The sequence below is a fragment of the Bombina bombina genome, chromosome 7 (assembly GCF_027579735.1).
Source record: "Bombina bombina isolate aBomBom1 chromosome 7, aBomBom1.pri, whole genome shotgun sequence".
NCBI lineage: Eukaryota > Metazoa > Chordata > Amphibia > Anura > Bombinatoridae > Bombina > Bombina bombina.
The window spans coordinates 623363533-623387961 of record NC_069505.1 but is presented as its reverse complement, the minus strand read 5'-3'; the positions used below and the strand labels follow the sequence as shown (position 1 = coordinate 623387961).

General features: G+C 42.3%; 1 protein-coding gene across 2 annotated transcripts in view; it reads left to right on the top strand.

Annotated features, from left to right (window-relative positions):
* Positions 1 to 24429, top strand: part of LOC128635639 (gastrula zinc finger protein XlCGF26.1) — a 73430-nt gene that overhangs the window by 32158 nt on the left and 16843 nt on the right. The window contains exons 2-4 of one of the 2 annotated variants that reach the window (XM_053688722.1): positions 10726 to 10855; positions 17239 to 17402; positions 18672 to 18798. In XM_053688722.1, coding sequence (XP_053544697.1) covers positions 17352 to 17402; positions 18672 to 18798 — 178 coding nt within the window. In that variant the 5' untranslated portion in view covers positions 10726 to 10855; positions 17239 to 17351. Of the gene's footprint in view, positions 1 to 10725; positions 10856 to 17238; positions 17403 to 18671; positions 18799 to 24429 lie in introns of those variants that run through there. The other variant, XM_053688723.1, reaches the window with a different exon arrangement.

Below are 24429 nucleotides of genomic sequence, written 5' to 3'. Positions count from 1 at the left end.
ATACTAGGTATAAATGTATTATATGTAGTCTGTAAGTTATATACCGGGTCACACAGGGTTAATTTACTGTACATTATATACAGGTAATGAATATGGTGCTGTAAATAGCTGTATACCCTGAGTCACTAATACTAGGTATAACTGTATTATATGTAGTCTGTAAGTTATATACCGGTCACACAGGGTTAATTTACTGTACATTATATACAGGTAATGAGTATGGTGGTGTAAATAGCTGTATACCCTGAGTCACTAATACTAGGTATAAATGTGTATTATATGTAGTCTGTAAGTTATATACCGGTCACACAGGGTTAATTTACTGTACATTATATACAGGTAATGAGTATGGTGCTGTAATTAGCTGTATACCCTGAGTCACTAATACTAGGTATAAATGTGTATTATATGTAGTCTGTAAGTTATATACCGGTCACACAGGGTTAATTTACTGTACATTATATACAGGTAATGAGTATGGTGCTGTAATTAGCTGTATACCCTGAGTCACTAATACTAGGTATAACTGTGTATTATATGTAGTCTGTAAGTTATATACCGGTCACACAGGGTTAATTTACTGTACATTATATACAGGTAATGAATATGGTGCTGTAATTAGCTGTATACCCTGAGTCACTAATACTAGGTATAACTGTGTATTATATGTAGTCTGTAAGTTATATACCGGTCACACAGGGTTAATTTACTGTACACTATATACAGGTAATGACTATGGTGCTGTAATTAGCTGTATACCTGAGTCACTAATACTAGGTATAAATGTGTATTATATGTAGTCTGTAAGTTATATACCGGGTCACACAGGGTTAATTTACTGTACATTATATACAGGTAATGAGTATGGTGCTGTAATTAGCTGTATACCTTGAGTCACTAATACTAGGTATAACTGTATTATATGTAGTCTGTAAGTTATATACCGGGTCACACAGGGTTAATTTACTGTACATTATATACAGGTAATGAATATGGTGCTGTAAATAGCTGTATACCCTGAGTCAGTAATACTAGGTATAACTGTGTATTATATGTAGTCTGTAAGTTATATACCGGGTCACACAGGGTTAATTTACTGTACATTATATACAGGTAATGAGTATGGTGCTGTAATTAGCTGTATACCCTGAGTCACTAATACTAGGTATAAATGTGTATTATATGTAGTCTGTAAGTTATATACCGGTCACACAGGGTTAATTTACTGTACATTATATACAGGTAATGATTATGGTGCTGTAATTAGCTGTATACCCTGAGTCACTAATACTAGGTATAAATGTATTATATGTAGTCTGTAAGTTATATACCAGTCACACAGGGTTAATTTACTGTACATTATATACAGGTAATGATTATGGTGCTGTAATTAGCTGTATACCCTGAGTCACTAATACTAGGTATAACTGTATTATATGTAGTCTGTAAGTTATATACCGGTCACACAGGGTTAATTTACTGTACATTATATACAGGTAATGAGTATGGTGCTGTAAATAGCTGTATACCCTGAGTCACTAATACTAGGTATAAATGTATTATATGTAGTCTGTAAGTTATATACCGGTCACACAGGGTTAATTTACTGTACATTATATACAGGTAATGAGTATGGTGCTGTAATTAGCTGTATACCCTGAGTCACTAATACTAGGTATAAATGTATTATATGTAGTCTGTAAGTTATATACCGGTCACACAGGGTTAATTTACTGTACATTATATACAGGTAATGAGTATGGTGCTGTAAATAGCTGTATACCTGAGTCACTAATACTAGGTATAACTGTGTATTATATGTAGTCTGTAAGTTATATACCGGTCACACAGGGTTAATTTACTGTACATTATATACAGGTAATGAATATGGTGCTGTAATTAGCTGTATACCCTGAGTCACTAATACTAGGTATAACTGTATTATATGTAGTCTGTAAGTTTTATATACCGGTCACACAGGGTTAATTTACTGTACATTATATACAGGTAATGAGTATGGTGCTGTAATTAGCTGTATACCCTGAGTCACTAATACTAGGTATAAATGTGTATTATATGTAGTCTGTAAGTTTTTTATATACCGGTCACACAGGGTTAATTTACTGTACATTATATACAGGTAATGAGTATGGTGCTGTAATTAGCTGTATACCCTGAGTCACTAATACTAGGTATAACTGTATTATATGTAGTCTGTAAGTTATATACCGGGTCACACAGGGTTAATTTACTGTACATTATATACAGGTAATGAGTATGGTGCTGTAATTAGCTGTATACCCTGAGTCACTAATACTAGGTATAGATGTATTATATGTAGTCTGTAAGTTATATACCGGTCACACAGGGTTAATTTACTGTACATTATATACAGGTAATGAGTATGGTGCTGTAATTAGCTGTATACCCTGAGTCACTAATACTAGGTATAACTGTGTATTATATGTAGTCTGTAAGTTATATACCGGTCACACAGGGTTAATTTACTGTACATTATATACAGGTAATGAATATGGTGCTGTAATTAGCTGTATACCCTGAGTCACTAATACTAGGTATAACTGTATTATATGTAGTCTGTAAGTTATATACCGGTCACACAGGGTTAATTTACTGTACATTATATACAGGTAATGAATATGGTGCTGTAATTAGCTGTATACCCTGAGTCACTAATACTAGGTATAACTGTATTATATGTAGTATGTAAGTTATATACCGGTCACACAGGGTTAATTTACTGTGCATTATATACAGGTAATGAATATGGTGCTGTAAATAGCTGTATACCCTGAGTCACTAATACTAGGTATAACTGTGTATTATATGTAGTCTGTAAGTTATATACCGGGTCACACAGGGTTAATTTACTGTACATTATATACAGGTAATGAGTATGGTGCTGTAATTAGCTGTATACCCTGAGTCACTAATACTAGGTATAACTGTATTATATGTAGTCTGTAAGTTATATACCGGTCACACAGGGTTAATTTACTGTACATTATATACAGGTAATGAGTATGGTGCTGTAATTAGCTGTATACCCTGAGTCACTAATACTAGGTATAACTATGTATTATATGTAGTCTGTAAGTTATATACCGGTCACACAGGGTTAATTTACTGTACATTATATACAGGTAATGAATATGGTGCTGTAATTAGCTGTATACCCTGAGTCACTAATACTAGGTATAAATGTATTATATGTAGTCTGTAAGTTATATACCGGTCACACAGGGTTAATTTACTGTACATTATATACAGGTAATGAATATGGTGCTGTAATTAGCTGTATACCCTGAGTCACTAATACTAGGTATAACTATGTATTATATGTAGTCTGTAAGTTATATACCGGTCACACAGGGTTAATTTACTGTACATTATATACAGGTAATGAATATGGTGCTGTAATTAGCTGTATACCCTGAGTCACTAATACTAGGTATAAATGTATTATATGTAGTCTGTAAGTTATATACCGGTCACACAGGGTTAATTTACTGTACATTATATACAGGTAATGAGTATGGTGCTGTAATTAGCTGTATACCCTGAGTCACTAATACTAGGTATAACTGTATTATATGTAGTCTGTAAGTTATATACCGGTCACACAGGGTTAATTTACTGTACATTATATACAGGTAATGAATATGGTGCTGTAATTAGCTGTATACCCTGAGTCACTAATACTAGGTATAACTGTATTATATGTAGTCTGTAAGTTATATACCGGTCACACAGGGTTAATTTACTGTACATTATATACAGGTAATGATTATGGTGCTGTAAATAGCTGTATACCCTGAGTCACTAATACTAGGTATAAATGTGTTATATGTAGTCTGTAAGTTATATACCAGGCAATGCACTACTGCTTTCTATGGCAGCAGTGTTGTAGCTTTGTCACACTGTTATACAAACATTGTTTCAGACACTGCTGCCATAGAGAGATAAACACGTGCGTGGTCCTGAAGTTCTATTCCCAGTAGTGCAATGCTTCTCCTACTACAAAGGATAATAAGAGAATGAGAAAATGTTATAATAGAAATACTGGAACGTTGTTTAGCATTTTATTATGTTCTGTCTGAACTAGGGAAGACAGTTGTTTTACACTTTGTAATTGCAATACAGTTCAGTTGTCTTGTCATATAATAACATAAGCCAAGTCTAAACAAATTCATAACAAATTAACACTTGTTTGTTGCAATTTTTATTTTTATTTTTAATATCCAAACTCCTCCCCCCACCCCCACTCACCTAATTTGCAGGAAACAATTCAGGCTTGGGTCTGCTTTTTACAAGGCTACGTTATGATAAAATGCAGCTTTTTGCCTGCTGAAAATAGATATGTAGCAGGGTTAGCCTTGATAAGTCAGCTGAGTGCATTTGGACATCTGAGAATTAGAAAATCCTCAATTTTCAGATCGGGAGCAAAATAAATACAGAAAGTATATTGCTAAATCGTTCTACTATTCATAACTAAATGCAGGGTCAAAATATGGATAGTTCTATAGGTCGTGCTCCACTTGTAATCCAGGTGTGTGTATTCTTAGCAAGCACAGAGTTAAATGCTGCTTTGTGTTCTGGGTGATCAAGGGGTTAATTTTTCTTGGTTTAGATTTAGAATAAATTTAGTTTAGTTTATTATTTATATTTTTTTATTTTATAAATTAGCATTTTTAGGGTAAGTTTCTTTCCAGTTTTATTACACTACTGACATTCGGCTGTGGCCCAATCTCTATCCATAATAGAGTATATGAGAATTTATTTTCTCCAACATTGGTGTGTCCGGTCCACGGCGTCATCCATAACTTGTGGGAATATTCTCTTCCCCAACAGGAAATGGCAAAGAGCACAGCAAAAGCTGTCCATATAGTCCCTCCCAGGCTCCGCCCCCCCAGTCATTCTCTTTGCCGCTCTGAACAAGTAGCATCTCCACGGAGATGGTGAAGAGTATGTGGTGTTTAGTTGTAGTTTTTTATTCTTCTATCAAGAGTTTGTTATTTTAAAATAGTGCTGGTATGTACTATTTACTCTGAAGCAGAAAGAGATGAAGAGTTCTGTTTAAAAGAGGAGTATGATTTTAGCAGCAGTAACTAAAATCGATTGCTGTTCCCACACAGGACTGTTGAGATGAGAGAACTTCAGTTGGGGGGAACAGTTTGCAGACTTTTCTGCTCAAGGTATGACTAGCCATTTTCTAACAAGACTGTGTAATGCTGGAAGGCTGTCATTTTTTCCTCATGGGGATCGGTAAGCCATTTTCTTAGACTTAGAAAGAATAAAGGGCTTATTATGGGCTATTAACTGGTGGACACTCTTAAGGGCTAAATCGATTGTTTATTTAAGTTATATTTGGAAAGTTTGAATTAATTTTCACACTTTTATTGTTTGGGGAACGTTTTTATTGCCAGGCACTAGTTTAGACACCTTCCCAGTCAGGAAGGGCCTTTCACTATAGTAGGCACAGCCTCATTTTCGCGCCATTATTGCGCAGTTACTTTTGAGTACAGTGCATGCAGCTGCATGTGTGAGGGTCTGGTATCCACTGAAAACGTTCCTAGAAGGCTTGAATTGGTATCGTATACCCCCCTGGGATTGGTAAAGTCGCAACAAAGGCTGTGGCTGGGACTGTAGTGGGGTTAAAATTGCAAACGGCTCCGGTTTCCACATTTTAAGGGTTAACAGCTTGAAAATTGGGGTGCAATACTTTGAATGCATTAAGACACTGTGGTGAAAATTTGGTAAAGATTGGATAATTCCTTCATAGTTTTTCACATATTCAGTAATAAAGTGTGCCCTGTTTAACATTTAAAGAGACAGTAACGGTTTTGTTTAAAAACGGCTTTTGTACTTTTTTAACCAGTTTAAGCCTGTTTAACATGTCTGTACCTTCAGAAAGATCATGTTCTGTATGTATGGAAGCCAATGTGGTTCCCCCTTCAAATATATGTGATAATTGTGCCATAGCGTCCAAACATAGTAAGGACAGTACTGTCACAAATAGTAAGGTTGCCCAGGATGATTCCTCAGATGAAGGAAGTAGAGATAGTTCTACATCATCTCCTTCTGTGTCTATACCAGTTATGCCCGCGCAGGCGACCCCTAGTACTTCTAGCGCGCCAATGCTTGTTACTATGCAACAATTGACGGCAGTAATGGATAACTCCATAGCTAATATTTTATCCAAAATGCCAGCATTTCAGAGAGAGCGCGATTGCTCTGTTTTAAACACTGTAGAGCAGGAGGGCGCTGATGATAATTTTTCTGTCATACCCTCACACCAATCTGAAGTGGCAGTGAGGGAGGGTTTGTCAGATGGAGAAATTTCTGATACAGGAAGAATTTCTCAGCAGGCAGAACCTGATGTTGTGACATTTAAATTAGAGCATCTCCGCGCATTACTTAAGGAGGTGTTATCTACTCTGGATGATTGTGACAATCTGGTCATCCCAGAAAAATTGTGCAAGATGGACAAGTTCCTAGAGGTCCCGGTGCACCCTGATGCCTTTCCAATACCTAAAAGGGTGGCGGACATAGTGAATAAGGAGTGGGAGAAGCCAGGCATACCTTTTGTCCCTCCTCCTATATTTAAAAAATTGTTCCCTATGGTCGACCCCAGGAAGCACAATTGCAAACCCTGAATTTTTCGCCGCTAACCTCGCTAGCTGCAAAGCGGCGTCTAAAATAAAGGAATTAGCTAACTTAAGTGCGTGAATTCTGTCCATGACTTCCTCATACGGAGTCTCCCTACTGAGCGACTTTTCCAGTTCCTCGAACCAGAACCACGCCGCTGTAGTGACAGGAATAATGCACGAAATAGGTTGAAGGAGGTAACCTTGCTGTACAAAAATCTTTTTAAGCAAACCCTCCAATTTTTTATCCATAGGATCTTTGAAAGCACAATTGTCCTCAATGGGAATGGTCGTGCGCTTGGCTAGTGTAGAAACCGCCCCCTCGACCTTAGGGACTGTTTGCCAGAGTGCTCTGGCTAAAGTCTTGGTCGGCGGATGTATCTTCCAAGACAAAATTGCTTAATATTCCTTTCAAAGGTAAGACCCTTTTTGGGCCAGAATTGAAAGAGATTATTTCAGACATCATTGGGGGAAAGGGCCATGCCCTCCCACAAGATAGACCTTTCAAGGCTAAGAATAAGTCCAATTTTCGTTCCTTTCGCAATTTCAGGAACGGACCGGCTTCCAACTCTGCAGCCTCTAGACAAGAGGGTAACGCTTCCCAGACTAAACCAGCTTGGAAACCAATGCAAGGCTGGAACAAGGGTAAACAGGCCAAGAAGCCTGCTGCTGCTACCAAGACAGCATGAAGGGGTAGCCCCCGATCCGGGACCGGATCTAGTAGGGGGCAGACTTTCTCTCTTTGCTCAGGCTTGGGCAAGAGATGTTCAGGATCCCTGGGCACTAGAAATAGTCTCTCAGGGTTATCTTCTAGAATTCAAGGAACTACCCCCAAGGGGAAGGTTCCACATGTCTCACTTATCTTCAAACCAAATAAAGAGACAGGCATTCTTACATTGTGTAGAAGACCTGTTAAAGATGGGAGTGATACACCCAGTTCCAACTGTGGAACAAGGTCAGGGGTTTTACTCAAATCTGTTTGTAGTTCCCAAAAAAGAGGGAACTTTCAGAACAATTCTGGATTTAAAAATTCTAAACAAATTTCTCAGAGTTCCATCGTTCAAAATGGAAACCATTCGAACAATTTTACCTACAATCCAGGAGGGTCAATTTATGACTACCGTGGATTTAAAGGATGCGTATCTACATATTCCGATCCACAAAGATCATCATCAGTTCCTAAGGTTCGCCTTTCTGGACAAACATTATCAGTTCGTGGCTCTCCCATTCGGGCTAGCCACTGCTCCAAGAATTTTCACAAAGGTGCTCGGGTCCCTTCTAGCGGTTCTAAGACCAAGGGGTATTGCAGTGGCACCTTATCTGGACGACATTCTAATCCAAGCGTCGTCCCTTCCAAAGCAAAGGCTCATACAGACATTGTTCTAGCCTTTCTCAGATCTCACGGGTGGAAGGTGAACGTAGAAAAGAGTTCCCTGTCTCCGTCGACAAGAGTTTCCTTTTTGGGAACAATAATAGATTCTTTAGAAATGAAGATCTTTCTGACAGAAGTCAGAAAGTCAAAGCTTCTAAACGCTTGTCAAGTTCTTCACTCTATTCTGCAGCCTTCCATAGCTCAGTGCATGGAAGTAGTAGGGTTGATGGTTGCAGCAATGGACATAGTTCCTTTTGCTCGAATTCATCTAAGACCATTACAACTGTGCATGCTCAAGCAGTGGAATGGGGACTATACAGACTTGTCTCCAAAGATTCAAGTAGACCAGATGACCAGAGACTCACTCAGTTGGTGGTTGTCCCAGGAACACCTGTCTCAGGGAATGAGTTTCCGCAGACCAAAGTGGGTCATCGTGACGACCGACGCCAGTCTATTAGGCTGGGGCGCGGTCTGGGATTCTCTGAAAGCTCAGGGTCTATGGTCTCGGGAAGAGTCTCTTCTCCCGATAAACATCCTGGAACTGAGAGCGATATTCAATGCTCTCCAGGCTTGGCCTCAACTAGCGAAGGCCGGATTCATAAGATTCCAGTCAGACAACATGACGACTGTAGCTTACATCAACCATCAGGGGGGAACAAGGAGTTCCTTGGCGATGAGAGAGGTATCCAAAATCATCAAATGGGCGGAGGATCACTCCTGCCACCTATCTGCAATCCACATCCCAGGAGTAGACAACTGGGAGGCGGATTATCTGAGTCGTCAGACTTTCCATCCGGGGGAGTGGGAACTCCACCCGGAGGTGTTTGCCCAGTTGACTCAATTATGGGGCATTCCAGACATGGATCTGATGGCGTCTCGTCAGAACTTCAAAGTTCCTTGCTACGGGTCCAGATCAAGGGATCCCAAGGCGACTCTAGTGGATGCATTAGTGGCGCCTTGGTCGTTCAACCTAGCTTATGCGTTTCCACCGTTCCCTCTCCTTCCCAGGCTTGTAGCCAGGATCAAACAGGAGAAGGCCTCGGTGATTCTGATAGCTCCTGCGTGGCCGCGCAGGACTTGGTATGCAGACCTGGTGAATATGTCATCGGCTCCACCATGGAAGCTACCTTTGAGACAGGATCTTCTAGTACAAGGTCCATTCGAACATCCAAATCTAGTTTCTCTGCAGCTGACTGCTTGGAAATTGAACGTTTGATTTTATCCAAGCGTGGGTTTTCAGATTCAGTGATAGATACTCTGGTCCAAGCCAGAAAACCTGTGACTAGAAAGATTTACCATAAAATATGGAAAAGATATATCTGTTGGTGTGAATCCAAGGGATTCTCCTGGAGTAAGATTAAAATTCCTAAGATCCTCTCCTTTCTCCAAGAAGGTTTGGATAAGGGATTGTCAGCGAGTTCTCTAAAAGGACAGATTTCTGCTTTATCTGTCTTGTTACACAAACGACTGGCAGCTGTGCCAGATGTACAAGCTTTTGTACAGGCTTTGGTCAGAATCAAGCCTGTTTACAGACCCTTGACTCCTCCCTGGAGTCTAAATTTAGTTCTTTCAGTTCTTCAAGGGGTTCCGTTTGAACCCTTACATTCCATAGATATCAAGTTACTATCTTGGAAAGTTCTGTTTTTGGTTGCTATTTCTTCTGCTAGAAGAGTTTCTGAATTATCTGCTTTGCAGTGTGATCCACCCTATCTGGTGTTCCATTCAGATAAGGTTGTTTTGCGTACCAAGCCTGGTTTTCTTCCAAAAGTTGTTTCCAACAAGAATATTAACCAGGAAATAGTTGTTCCTTCTTTGTGTCCGAATCCAGTTTCAAAGAAGGAACGTTTGTTACACAATTTAGATGTAGTCCGTGCTTTAAAGTTCTATTTAGAAGCAACAAAGGATTTCAGACAAACTTCTTCTTTGTTTGTCGTTTATTCTGGTAAGAGGAGAGGACAAAAAGCTACTGCTACCTCTCTTTCTTTCTGGCTGAAAAGCATCATCCGATTGGCTTATGAGACTGCCGGACGGCAGCCTCCTGAACGAATCACAGCTCACTCTACTAGGGCTGTGGCTTCCACTTGGGCCTTCAAGAACGAGGCTTCTGTTGATCAGATATGTAAGGCAGCGACTTGGTCTTCTCTGCACACTTTTGCCAAATTCTACAAATTTGATACTTATGCTTCTTCGGAGGCTATTTTTGGGAGAAAGGTTTTGCAAGCCATGGTGCCTTCTGTTTAGGTAACCTGATTTGCTCCCTCCCTTCATCCGTTTCCTAAAGCTTTGGTATTGGTTCCCACAAGTTATGGATGACGCAGTGGACCGGACACACCAATGTTGGAGAAAACAGAATTTATGCTTACCTGATAAATTACTTTCTCCAACGGTGTGTCCGGTCCACGGCCCGCCCTGGTTTTTTAATCAGGTTAGAAAAATTTCTTTCTCTATACACTACAGTCACCACGGCACCCTATAGTTTCTCCTTTTTTTTCTCCTAACCGTCGGTCGAATGACTGGGGGGGGCGGAGCCTGGGAGGGACTATATGGACAGCTTTTGCTGTGCTCTTTGCCATTTCCTGTTGGGGAAGAGAATATTCCCACAAGTTATGGATGACGCCGTGGACCGGACACACCGTTGGAGAAAGTAATTTATCAGGTAAGCATAAATTCTGTTTTTTCTTTTAGATTGTGAACATTGGAAAGGACACATTCAGTAAATATAACTGTGTAAATCACTGACAGACCAGGACATATTGCTGGAGTATGTGTATAGACCATGTATGATGAAGAAAACGACTGACAAATGTGCAGAGAGGTAACACAATTGTATTATTGATCTGAGTCTTCTCTCCCGTTCATCTGTTAGGCACAAAACACATCCTTCTATGGTTAGCGAAAAGACAAAACGTGTTTACTTCTGCTTTCGCCGGCTCTATCTCCACCTATACTGAACATTTCTATCCTTAGAGATGGTAAATCCATGCTTATAACAAACGCTAGAATTTACCATCACTAAAAAGAAATATTAGCTTCAGTCATCATTTACTAAAAAAATGTTAAACTCACCCTATCTGTGCCGCAGGTATATCGCTAACTTAGCGCCTCTGGCCGCCCACAGCGATCTTCCTCAAGGAGGTGACGTTTCCACCTCTAAAACAATTTACTGTTAGTTGACGCGCACAGCTATTGGTTTAGAGGCGGAAACGTCACCTCATTGAAGAAGATCGCTGTGCTATGGCGCGGCCAGAGGCGATGAGTTAGTGATATACTTGCGGCACAGATTTATACAATTTTTCCATCTAAAGGGGAGGAGAGTCCACGGCTTCATTCATTACTGTTGGGAATTAAGAATCTGGCCACCAGGAGGAGGCAAAGACACACCAGCCAAAGGCTTAAATACCTCCCCCACTTCCCTCATCCCCCATTCATTCTTTGCCTTTCGTCAGAGGAGGATGGCAGAGAGGTTCCAGAGATTCGGAGTAGTCTCTTATGAAGGGTAGTACTCTTCGCATTGGGACTGGAGTTTTAAGTAGTCCTGTCAGCCTCTCAGTGAGAGCCTGGGCAAACGTTAGAGTCCGGAGATGCAGGTAGAGTCTTTCTGCAAAACCATCCCGACTCATATTAACAGCTCCACAAGCAATCAGCGTTGACGAGTTTCGCTCCCTGCTTTCTACCCTCAAGTCCATGTCAGGGGCGAGACTACTAACCTGTCACACTTGAAGGCCATGTTCCTGTTCCACGGCGTAGATTCTGGTAAGAACGTTTCATTTTTTTTATTAATAATGATAACATGGAAGACAGGGTCACAGTGTGATGCCTTTTTATCTTTAAAGAATCAAGGGTTAATATTCCTGGAAAGGGGATTATTGAACAGGGGGTTTATACATGATATTGTTTATTGTGTCATTGCTGCGTTATGTGTGAGATGATGCTCTGGCAATGTGTGGAACTTTCAGGTTGCTTACGGGAATTTTGCGCGGCCCTTTTTGGCGTGTTTTTCCATGTGACCGGGTGTGCCTATCTCTCTTCCTCTGTTGGTCTGTGCTCTGTGGCGCAGGAGACGTAATGTTTCTGTAGTCCGGGTCCTAGGAGGTGGTGAGTGCCCCGGCCATTGGAGGTATAAAGGTGCCTTTTTGTAAATTAAGCTAGTCCGAACAAAAGCGCAAGCTGTGGAGGACTCTGACGCGTTAGAGGGTTCTCCCTCTTTAGCAAAGTCTCATTCCTGTGTTTATTGTGAGGAGGTTCTAGTAGATTAGCCTGCTCAACTATGTTCCACATGCCTTGATAAAGTTACCACATCTAAATGTAAACGGATGTCTAGTACTACTGAGCCGTCCACCTCTGAGGGTTCTTCGTCCAGTGAGGTGCGTTCCCTGCATTCATCTCCGATTGCACATGCAGCGCCCCCGGGGTCCAACCGTTACTCCTTCGGGAGAGATTAGTTGGCCGTCAGACTTTGCGGACCAACTGGAATTGGCGGTTTCGAAAGTGATCCATGTCTTACCATGTTCTGCTAAGCGCAAGCGTAGGGTGTATCATGGCGGCCGGGCCCAGGGTTTGTCTACGCAATGGAAATCCCAGAGGCCCTATACGATGATGAGGCCACTCCGACTACTCAGAGGAGGCTCTTCTGGGTCGGAGTCTGTGTCATCTAAACCTCCGGCCGTGGAGGAGCCTGGTTTTAGGTTTAGGATGGATAATTTGCACTTTTTGCTGCGGCAGGTGCTTGCTACTCTGGAGGTTCCGGAACCTGCCATTCCGGAGGAACCTGTGATTCCTAAGCTTGATAAGGTATACGAGGACAGGGTAGTACCTCAGACTTTCCCGGTTCCCATTAAGATGGCAAATATTATTAAGAATGAATGGGAGCGATTAGGTTCTTCCTTTTTCCCTTCTTCTTCTTTTAAAAAACTGTTCCCGGTTCTGGACTCTCAGCTTGAGCTGTGGGGGACCATCCCTAAGGTGGATGGGGCTATCTCTACGCACGCAAAGCTGACAACTATTCCCCTCGAGGATAGTTCGTTGTTTAAAGAGCCCATGGATAAAAAGCTGGAAAACATGTTGAGAAAAAAGTTTCAGCACACAGGGTTTGTTTTTCAGCCAGCAGCGACCGTTGCAGCGGTTGCTGGAGCTGCAACATATTGGTCTGAATCCCTGTGTGAAATGGTCAAGGGGGGGAGGCACTGAAGGTCGCCAATTCTTTCATCTGTGATGCCAATATGCAAATTATTCGCCTGAACGCTAAGGTATCAGGTTTTTCAGTGTTAGCTTGCAGGGCTCTGTAGCTAAAGTCTTGGTCTGCGGACATGACCTCCTAAGTCGAGGCTGTTGTCCCTGCCTTTTCAAGGAAAGATTCTGTTCGGTCCAGTATTGGATTCGATTATATCCATTGTTACGGGAGGCAAGGGAGCTTTCCTACCGCAGGATAAAAAGGCTAAGCCTAAGGGATCTACTTTTTGTCCCTTTTGTGTGGACAAGGCCCAGTGCCAGCAGTCCGCCGCAAAAGCAGACCAGTCCAAGGGAACTTGGAAGCCGGCTCAATCTTGGAACAAGTCTAAGCAGAGCAAGAAGCCAGTCGAGACTAAATCAGCATGAAGGGGCGGCCCCTGACCGGTTTCCGGACCAAGTATGGGGCAGATTATCTCTCTTCTCAGAAGCCTGGTTGCAGGACGTTCAGAACCCTTGGGTTCTGGAAGTGGTCTCCCAGGGTTACAGGATAGGGTTCAGATCCCATCTGCCCAGGGGCAGATTCCTTCTGTCAAACCTGTCTTCAAGTCCAGAAAAGAGAGGCCTTTCTAGAGTGTGTAAGAGATCTCGCCTCTCTCGGCATTATCGTACCAATACCCCAAGCAGAACGGGGTCTAGGGTACTATTCCAATCTATGTGTGGTTCCAAAGAAGGAGGGCACGTTCCGCACGATTCTGGACCTAAAGTATTTAAACAAGTTTCTGAGTGTTCCATCGTTCAAAATGGAAACTTTCAGATCTATCTTGCCCCTAGTTCAAGAGGGACAGTTCATGACGACTATAGACTTGGACGTTTACCTTCATGTGCCAATCCACAGGGACCACTTCAAGTTTCTGAGATTTGTGTTTCTGGACCAACACTTCCAGTTTGTGGCCCTTCCTTTTGGTCAAGTGACGGCCCAGAGAGTCTTCACGAAGGTTCTGGGGGAGCTACTTGCAGTGGCCAGATCCAGAGGCATTGCTGTGGCGCCTTACCTGGACGACATCCTAGTCCAGGCACCGTTGCTCAGTCTCGCAGAGGATCATTCGAGGTCTCTTCTTCTTTTGCTCCAATCCCACGGTTGGAAGATCAACTCAGGAAAGAGTTCCCTGGTTCCCAGCAACAGGGTGGAGTTCCTGGGCACGATAATAGACTCTATATCCATTAAAATATTTCTCACAGACCTTCGACGCAGGAAGCTTGCGTCCACTTGACTTGCCCTTCAGTCCTCCTCAAGCCCCTCGGTGGCTCAGTGTATGGAGGTGATCGGACTCATGGTTTCTAGCATAGATGCCATCCGATTTGCCCGGTTCCATCTCAGACCTCTTCAATTGTGCATGTTGAGACAGTGGAACGGCGATCATGTAGATCTATCACAGCTGATATCCATGGATGCTCGGACTCCCTCTCTTAGTGGATCTGTCCAGAGCAACTTTCCATGGGGACATCCTTCTTGAGACCGTCCTGGGAGATTGTGACCATGGACGCCAGTCTGGCAGGATGGGGAGCTGTTTGGGGAGCCAGGATGGCACCAGGGAAATGGTCCCGGGAGGAGTCTCTCCTTCCGATAAACATCCTGGAACTCTGAGCAATTTACAATGCTCTGAAGGCATGGCCTTCTCTGGGGTCGGTCCGCTTAATCAGATTCCAGACAGACAACATTACCTCGGTGGCTTACATGAACCATCAGGGGGGGTACGAGGAGCTTTCTCGCAATGAGGGAGGTGTCTTGGATCTTGGAGTGGGCGGAGTCCCATAACTGCTCGCTCTCGGTGATTCACATTCCAGGTGTGGACAACTGGGAAGCGGACTTTCTCAGTAGACCATCCTTCCATCCGGGGGAATGGTCTCTTCACCCTGAGGTGTTTGCAGAGATTTGTCACAGATGGGGGAACGCCGGAGATAGTTCTCATGGCATCCAGACTCATTTGCAAGCTACCCAGATACAGGTCATGGTCCAGGGATCCCCAGGCAGAGCTGATAGATGCCTTAGTGGTTCCTTGGGGCTTCAGCCTAGCTTACATTTTTTCACAGTTACCACTTCTACCTTGTGTGGTGGCACGCATCAAACAGCGGTCCTCGGCCATTCTGATTGCTCCTTTGTAGCCGCTGAGGACGTGGTTTGCCGATCTGGTGGGGTTGTCATCCTCTCCGCCGTGGAGGTTACCCTGTCACAGGGATCTGCTGGAACAGGACCCTTTTCAACATCGAAATCTAGATTCTCTGAGGCTGACTGCGTGGAGATTTAACGCCTAGTCTTGGCCAAGAGACATTTCTGAAAGTGTGATTGATACTCTAATTCAGGCAAGGAAGCCAGTCACTCATCCCATCTACCATAAGGTGTGGAGGACTTACTTGTCCTGGTGTGAGAAGCAGGGATATCCTTGGCATAAGGTGAAGGTATCCAGGATTCTGTCCTTTCTCCAAGATTGTTTGGAGAAGGTCTTGGCGCTAGTTCCTTAAAGGGACAGATTTCCGCATTATCAGTCTTGTTGCATAGGAGACTCACTGAGCTCCCTGACATCCAATCTTTTTTGTTCAGGCTCTGTCTAGAATCAGGCCTTTCTTTAGACAGTCTGCTCCCCCATGGAGCTTAAACTTGGTCCTTAAGGTTTTGCAGAGGTTTCCGTTTGAACCTATGCATTCCATTAACATTAAAATTCTGTCCTGGAAGGTTCTCTTCCTGTTGGCTAGTGCATCGGCACGCAGAGTATCTGAACTGGCTCCCTTGCAATGTGAGCCTCCTTATCTGGTGTTTCATGCGGATAAGGCTGTGCTTCGCACTGGTTTGGGGTTTCTTCCCAAGGTGGTGTCCAACCGTAACATCAATCAGGAAATAGTTGTTCCTTCTTTGTGTCCTAACCCTTCTTCTTCTTCTAAGGAGCGGTTACTTCATAACCTGGACGTGGTTCGTGCCTTGAAGTTCTATATTCAGGCTACCAAGGATTTCAGGCAGTCTACGTCTTTTTGTGGTGTATTCTGGGAAGAGCAAGTGGCAAAGGGCCTCTGCCACTTCTTTATCCTTTTGGTTGAGGAGTTTGATTCACTTAGCTTATGAGACAGCGGGACGTAAGCCTCCTCAGAGGATCACAGCTCATTCAACTAGAGCTGTGGCTTCGTCTTGGGCCTTCAAGAATGAAGCCTCTATGGAGCAAATTTGTTAGGCGGCTACCTGGTGCTCCTTACACACTTTTTTTACAAAGTTTTGCAAATTCGAGGTTTTAGCTTCTGCAGAAGCTGTTTTTGGGAGAAAGGTTTTGCAGGCTGTGGTGCCCTCTGATTAGGGTCCGCCTTTTTTTAACCCTCCCGGATTTCATTCAGTGTTCTCTAGAGCTTGGGTATTTGTTCCCAACAGTAATGAATGAAGCCATGGACTCTCCTCCCCTTTTAGATGGAAAACATAAATTATGCTTACCTGATAATTTAATTTCCATCGAGGGGAGTAGAGTCCACGGCTGCCGTCCGTATCTCCGATGGGCGGACCTAAATTTATTCATTTTCTGGCACCATTTATACCCTGATATTTCTCCTACTGTTCCTTGTTCCCTTGGCAGAATGACTGGGGGATGAGGGAAGTGGGGGAGGTATTTAAGCCTTTGGCTGGGGTGTCTTTGCCTCCTCCTGGTGGCCAGGTTCTTAATTCCCAACTGTAATGAATTAATGAAGCCGTGGACTCTCCTCCCCTCGATGGAAATGAAATTATCAGGTAAGCATAATTTATGTTTTTTGTAAATTATTATTATTATCATTTATTTGTATAGCGCAGCCAAATTCCGTAGTGCTGATAAATGATGACTGAAGCTAATGTTTATTTTTAGTGATGGTAAATTCTAGAGTTTGTTATACGCTTGGATTAACTATCACTTTACGTATGGAAAAGTTGTGTATACATAACAGGAGAATGAATTACACTGCCATTGGGGGGTCGTAGACATAAGTATTCAAATGCTCAATTTTGTTTGTTCTCTCTAGGTGCCCAGTGACCTACAGCTCTTCATTCAGACGAGGTGATCTAAGAAGTCTTATCAGTACAACAAGATTTCTCAAATAAATTTCAAAACGCAAATTTTATCTTGAGTAATCTCATGATGGAAGGTTCTGGATGTGAAGCAGAGACTCCTATGTTACAGTATAAGGTCAAAAAAAATTCCCCCAACATTTTACATGATTTATCTCTATGCCAGCGAGTTTTTGATAAGTGAGCCCTACGTTTTTAAACAGAGATGTGTGTGTATGTGATAATGTAAGTAGAATTGGTCTCCCTTCAAGCTCAAGCCATTTTAATGGGTTGTCATATCAAGGGTCAAAACCATCTCATTCATATATAAAACTAAACCTAAACAAACATTTGCCCATTTGTTTCATACTCTGCAGCTGGTATAACAAGTCATTGGAAACCGCTAAAGGAATACTGAACCCAATTTTTTTTTCATGATTCAGATAAAGCAGCAATTTTAAGCAACTTTCTAATTTTCTATTAACATTTTTTTTCCGTTCTTGTGGTATCTTTATTTAAAAAATCAGGAATGTAAGCTTACGAGAGTGTATAAAACATATGATATTATTTAAAGCACCAATTATAGATGTACTTATTAGATGCCTGAAAAATATAAAGAAATAGGTTATTAAAATTGAACATTTTAAATTGACTGTATAGCTACTTATTAAATTCAGCATATTTATCCCAATTTGTCCCTTAGATGTCTGGCATTGTATTGTATCTCAATAGGAATGCAGTATATTTCATATTTCTAATAAATTTTAAATGCATGAAACACCAGATGCAGGTCTGAAATGAAATAATGTTGTTATTAATTTTGAGACATTTTAAATCCTTAAGACATTCTATACTTTCAAGGGACACATGTTTTTAAAACCATGATTTACATTTCCAGTTTGTCTGGAAATGAGAATGTGTATTGTAACTCAGCAGGGACAATTTAACACCTAGGTGGTATGAGCTGTTTCCTCTGAGTATGTTTGTATAATGAGAATCTTCAAGGGGCATCTGATCATATCTTCCACCAAAACAGACTATTGGCTCCATCAACCCAGGGGTTTGTGCTGGTTAATGACAGATGCTCTTTTGAACTCTTAGATGCTATGTTAATCAGGAGAAAGTATCTCATGTTTGATCTCAGATTTGGAATACACAGAATGTATCCACTGACATTTACAGATACCCTGACATTGCTTAAACTTGCTGCTCTCTCTGAATCACAAAAGAGAAAAATATTTGGGTTTAGTGTCCCATTAAGGGAGATCGGGTTTTACAGTACACTGTTCCTTTAATCTATTGGAAGACTTCAGAATAATGTACAAGGTGTTTACTGTCCCATTCATGTTGCTTATCACATTCAGTGCAAATTTAAGAAGATGAAATTAGATTTTATTTTATTTTTTAGAATTTGTCTGAGTTTGATGAAGTTGCAGTTTACTTCTGTGAGGAGGAATGGGATAGTCTGACGGAAGAGCAGAAGGAACTTTACAAGGATGTGATGCTGGAGAATTACCGGTCCCTTCTGTATTTAGGTAAGCGCAATACCATATCCGTATTACCATATAATTGTCACGTTGCCTGACCCTGATGTGGGTCCTATAAATCAGATAATGTATCATGTATTCTCTTATTTCATCTCTGTTATGCTGTTTGTATCTTATTACAGGGGACAAACTCCCCAAACCATATAAACGGTCACAGACAGAATTAAATAAGGTTTAAAAAGTTTTCTTTCTATATACAGACACATTACAGAAACAGAGGATATTTTGTGTTTAAAGGGACACTAAACCTTTTTTCTCCAACATTGGTGTGTCCGGTCCACGGCGTCATCCATTACTTGTGGGAATATTCTCTTCCCCAACAGGAAATGGCAAAGAGCACAGCAAAAGCTGTCCATATAGCCCCTCCTCAGGCTCCGCCCCCCAGTCATTCTCTTTGCCGCTCTGAACAAGTAGCATCTCCACGGAGATGGTGAAGAGTATGTGGTGTTTAGTTGTAGTTTTTTTATTCTTCTATCAAGAGTTTGTTATTTTAAAATAGTGCCGGTTTGTACTATTTACTCTAAAACAGAAAGGGATGAAGAGTTCTGTTTAAAAGAGGAGTATGATTTTAGCAGCAGTAACTAAAATCAATTGCTGTTCCCACGCAGGACTGTTGAGCCCAGAGAACTTCAGTTGGGGGGAACAGTTTGCAGACTTTTCTGCTCAAGGTATGACTAGTCCATTTTCTAACAAGACTGTGTAATGCTAGAAGACTGTCATTTTCCCTCTTGGGGATCGGTAAGCCATTTTCTTAGACTCTTAACAGAATGCAGGCTTATTAGGGCTATACACTGGTTGACACTCTTGTGGGCTAAATCGATTGCTTTATTTAGGTTTTTTATGAAGTTTGAAGTGATATTTCTAAACTTTTAGTGTGGGGAACGTTTTTAGACGCCAGGCAGTCATTTAGACACCTTCCCAGTCAGGAAGGGCCTTTCACTATAGTAGGCAGAGCCTCATTTTCGCGCCATAATTGCGCAGTTTCTTTTGGATGCAGCTGCATGTGAGAGGGTCTGGTGATCATTGAAAACGTTCCTGGAAGGCTTAATTTGGTATCGTATAACCCCCAAGGACAGGTGGAGTCGCAGCAAATGCTGTGGTTGGGACTGTAGTGGGGTTAAAGTTGTTAATTGATTAAACGGCTCCGGTTTCCTCATTTAAGGGGTTAAAAGCTTGAAAATTGGGGTGCAATACTTTAAAAGCATTAAGACACTGTGGTGAAAATTTGGTAAAGATTGGATATTTCCTTCATAGTTTTTCACATATTCAGAAATAAAGTGTGCTCTGTTTAACATTTAAAGAGACAGTAACGGTTTTGTTTAAAAACGTTTTTTTTGCATTATTAGCCTGTTTAAGCCTGTGTAACATGTCTGTACCTTCAGATAGAACATGTTCTGTATGTATGGAGGCCAAGGTGGTCCCCCCTTCAAATGTATGTGATAATTGTTCCATGGCGTCCAGACAAAGTAAGGACAGTACTGTCACATTTAATAAGGTTGCCCAAGATGATTCATCAAATGAAGGTAGTGGGAATAGTTCTTCATCCCTCTCCTTCTGTGTCAATACCAGTTATGCCCGCGCAGGCGACACCTAGTACATCTAGCGCGCCAATGCTTGTTACTATGCAACAATTAACGGCAGTAATGGATAATTCCATAGCTAATATTTTATCCAAAATGCCAGCATTTCAAAGAAAGCGTGATTGCTCAGTTTTAAATACAGTGGAGCAAGAAGGCGCCGACGATAATTTATCTGTCATACCCTCACACCAGTCAGAAGTGGCAGTGAGGGAGGGTTTGTCGGAGGGAGAACTTTCTGATTCAGGAAGAATTTCTCAACAGGCAGAACCTGATGTTGTGACGTTTAAATTTAAGTTAGAGCATCTCCGCGCATTACTTAAGGAGGTTCTAACTACACTGGATGATTGTGACTCTTTGGTCATTCCAGAAAAATTGTGCAAGATGGACAAATTCCTAGAGGTCCCGGTGCACCCTGATGCCTTTCCGATACCTAAAAGGGTGGCGGACATAGTGAATAAGGAGTGGGAGAAACCAGGTATACCTTTTGTCCCACCTCCTATATTTAAGAAATTGTTCCCCATGGTCGACCCAAGGAAGGACACATGGCAAACAGTCCCTAAGGTTGAGGGGGCAGTTTCTACGCTAGCTAAACGCACGACTATTCCCATTGAGGACAATTGTGCTTTCAAAGATCCTATGCATAAAAAATTGGAGGGTTTGCTTAAAAAGATTTTTGTTCAGCAAGGCTACCTCCTCAAATCAATTTCGTGCATTATTCCTGTCACTACGGCGGCGTGTTTCTGGTTCGATGAACTAGAAAAGTCGCTCAATAAGGAGACTCCATATGAGGAAGTCATGGACAGAATTCACGCACTTAAGTTAGCTAATTCCTTTATTTTAGATGCCGCTTTGCAATTAGCGAGATTAGCGGCGAAAAATTCAGGGTTTGCAATTGTGGCGCGCAGAGCGCTCTGGCTAAAGTCTTGGTCGGCGGATGTATCTTCCAAGACAAAATTGCTTAATATTCCTTTCAAAGGTAAGACCCTTTTTGGGCCAGAATTGAAGGAAATTATTTCAGACATCACTGGGGGAAAGGGCCATGCCCTCCCACAGGATAGGCCTTTTAAGGCTAAGAATAAGTCCAATTTTCGTTCCTTTCGTAACTTCAGGAACGGACCGTCTCCTAACTCTGCAGCCTCTAGACAAGAGGGTAACGCTTCCCAGGCTAAGCCAGCTTGGAACCCAATGAAAGGCTGGAACAAGGGTAAACAGGCCAAGAAGCCTGCTGCTGCTACCAAGACAGCATGAAGGGGTAGCCCCCGATCTGGGACCGGATCTAGTAGGGGGCAGACTCTCTCTCTTTGCTCAGGCTTGGGCAAGAGATGTTCCGGATCCCTGTGCACTAGAAATAGTCTCTCAGGGTTATCTTCTAGAATTCAAGGAATTTCCTCCAAGCGGAAGGTTCCACATGTCTCGCTTATCTTCAGACCAGATAAAGAGACAGGCATTCTTACATTGCGTAGGAGACCTGTTAAAGATGGGAGTGATACACCCAGTTCCAACAGCGGAACAAGGTCAGGGGTTTTACTCAAACCTGTTTGTAGTTCCCAAAAAAGAGGGAACTTTCAGACCAATTCTGGATTTAAAAATTCTAAACAAATTCCTCAGAGTTCCATCGTTCAAAATGGAAACCATTCGAACAATTTTACCTACAATCCAGGAGGGTCAATATATGACTACCGTGGATTTAAAGGATGCGTACCTACATATTCCTATCCACAAAGATCATCATCAGTTCCTAAGGTTCGCCTTTCTGGACAAACATTACCAGTTTGTGGCTCTTCCGTTCGGTTTAGCCACTGCTCCCAGAATTTTCACAAAGGTGCTAGGGTCCCTTCTAGCGGTTCTAAGACCGAGGGGCATTGCAGTGGCACCTTATCTAGACGACATTCTAATTCAAGCGTCGTCTCTTTCCAAGGCAAAGGCTCATACAGACATTGTTCTAGCCTTTCTCAGATCTCACGGGTGGAAGGTGAACGTAGAAAAGAGTTCCCTGTCTCCGTCAACAAGAGTTCCCTTTTTGGGAACAATAATAGATTCTTTAGAAATGACAGAAGTCAGAAAGTCAAAGCTTCTAAACGCTTGTCAAGTTCTTCACTCTATTCAGCAGCCTTCCATAGCTCAGTGCATGGAAGTAATAGGATTGATGTTGCAGCAATGGCCATAGTTCCTTTTGCTCGAATTCATCTAAGACCATTACAACTGTGCATGCTCAATCAGTGGAATGGGGACTATGCAGACTTGTCTCCTCGCATTCAAGTAGACCAGTTAACCAGAGACTCACTCCGTTGGTGGTTGACTCAGGATCACCTGTCTCAGGGAATGAGTTTCCGCAGACCAGAGTGGGTCATTGTCACGACCGACGCCAGTCTATTAGGCTGGGGCGCGGTCTGGGATTCCCTGAAAGCTCAGGGTCTATGGTCTCGGGAAGAGTCTCTTCTCCCGATAAACATCCTGGAACTGAGAGCGATATTCAATGCTCTCCGGGCTTGGCCTCAACTAGCGAAGGCCGGATTCATAAGATTCCAGTCGGACAACATGACGACTGTAGCTTACATCAACCATCAGGGAGGAACAATGAGTTCCTTGGCGATGAGAGAGGTATCCAAGATCATCAAATGGGCGGAGGATCACTCCTGCCATCTATCTGCAATTCACATCCCAGGAGTAGACAACTGGGAGGCGGATTATCTGAGTCGTCAGACTTTCCATCCGGGGGAGTGGGAACTCCACCCGGAGGTCTTTGCCCAGTTAACCCAATTATGGGGCATTCCAGACATGGATCTGATGGCGTCTCGTCAGAACTTCAAGGTTCCTTGCTACGGGTCCAGATCCAGGGATCCCAAGGCGACTCTAGTGGATGCATTAGTGGCGCCTTGGTCGTTCAACCTAGCTTATGTGTTTCCACCGTTTCCTCTCCTTCCCAGGATCAAACAGGAGAAGGCCTCTGTGATTCTGATGGCTCCTGCGTGGCCACGCAGGACTTGGTATGCAGACCTGGTGAATATGTCATTGGTTTCACCATGGAAGCTACCTTTGAGACAGGATCTTCTAGTACAAGGTCCATTCGAACATCCAAATCTAGTTTCTCTGCAGCTGACTGCTTGAAAATTGAACGCTTGATTTTATCCAAGCGTGGGTTTTCAAATTCAGTGATAGATACTCTGGTACAAGCCAGAAAACCTGTGACTAGAAAGATTTACCATAAAATATGGAAAAAATATATCTGTTGGTGTGAATCCAAGGGATTCTCCTGGAGTAAAATTAAAATTCCTAAGATTCTTTCCTTTCTCCAAGAGGGTTTGGATAAAGGGTTGTCAGCGAGTTCTCTAAAAGGACAGATTTCTGCTTTATCTGTTTTGTTACACAAACGCCTGGCAGCTGTGCCAGATGTTCAAGCTTTTGTACAGGCTTTGGTCAGAATCAAGCCTGTTTACAGACCCATGACTCCTCCTTGGAGTCTAAATTTAGTACTTTCAGTTCTTCAAGGGGTTCCATTTGAACCTTTACATTCCATAGATATCAAGTTACTATCTTGGAAAGTTCTGTTTTTGGTTGCTATTTCTTCTGCTAGAAGAGTTTCTGAATTATCTGCTTTGCAGTGTGATCCACCCTATCTGGTGTTCCATTCAGATAAGGTTGTTTTGCGTACCAAGCCTGGTTTTCTTCCAAAAGTTGTTTCCAACAAGAATATTAACCAGGAAATAGTTGTTCCTTCTCTTTGTCCGAATCCAGTTTCAAAGAAGGAACGTTTGTTACACAATTTAGATGTAGTTCGTGCTTTAAAGTTCTATTTAGAAGCAACAAAGGATTTTAGACAAACCTCATCTTTGTTTGTCGTTTACTCTGGTAAGAGGAGAGGACAAAAAGCTACTGCTACCTCTCTTTCTTTCTGGCTGAAAAGCATTATCCGATTGGCTTATGAGACTGCCGGATGGCAGCCTCCTGAACGAATCACAGCTCACTCTACTAGGGCTGTGGCTTCCACATGGGCCTTCAAGAACGAGGCTTCTGTTGATCAGATATGTAAGGCAGCGAC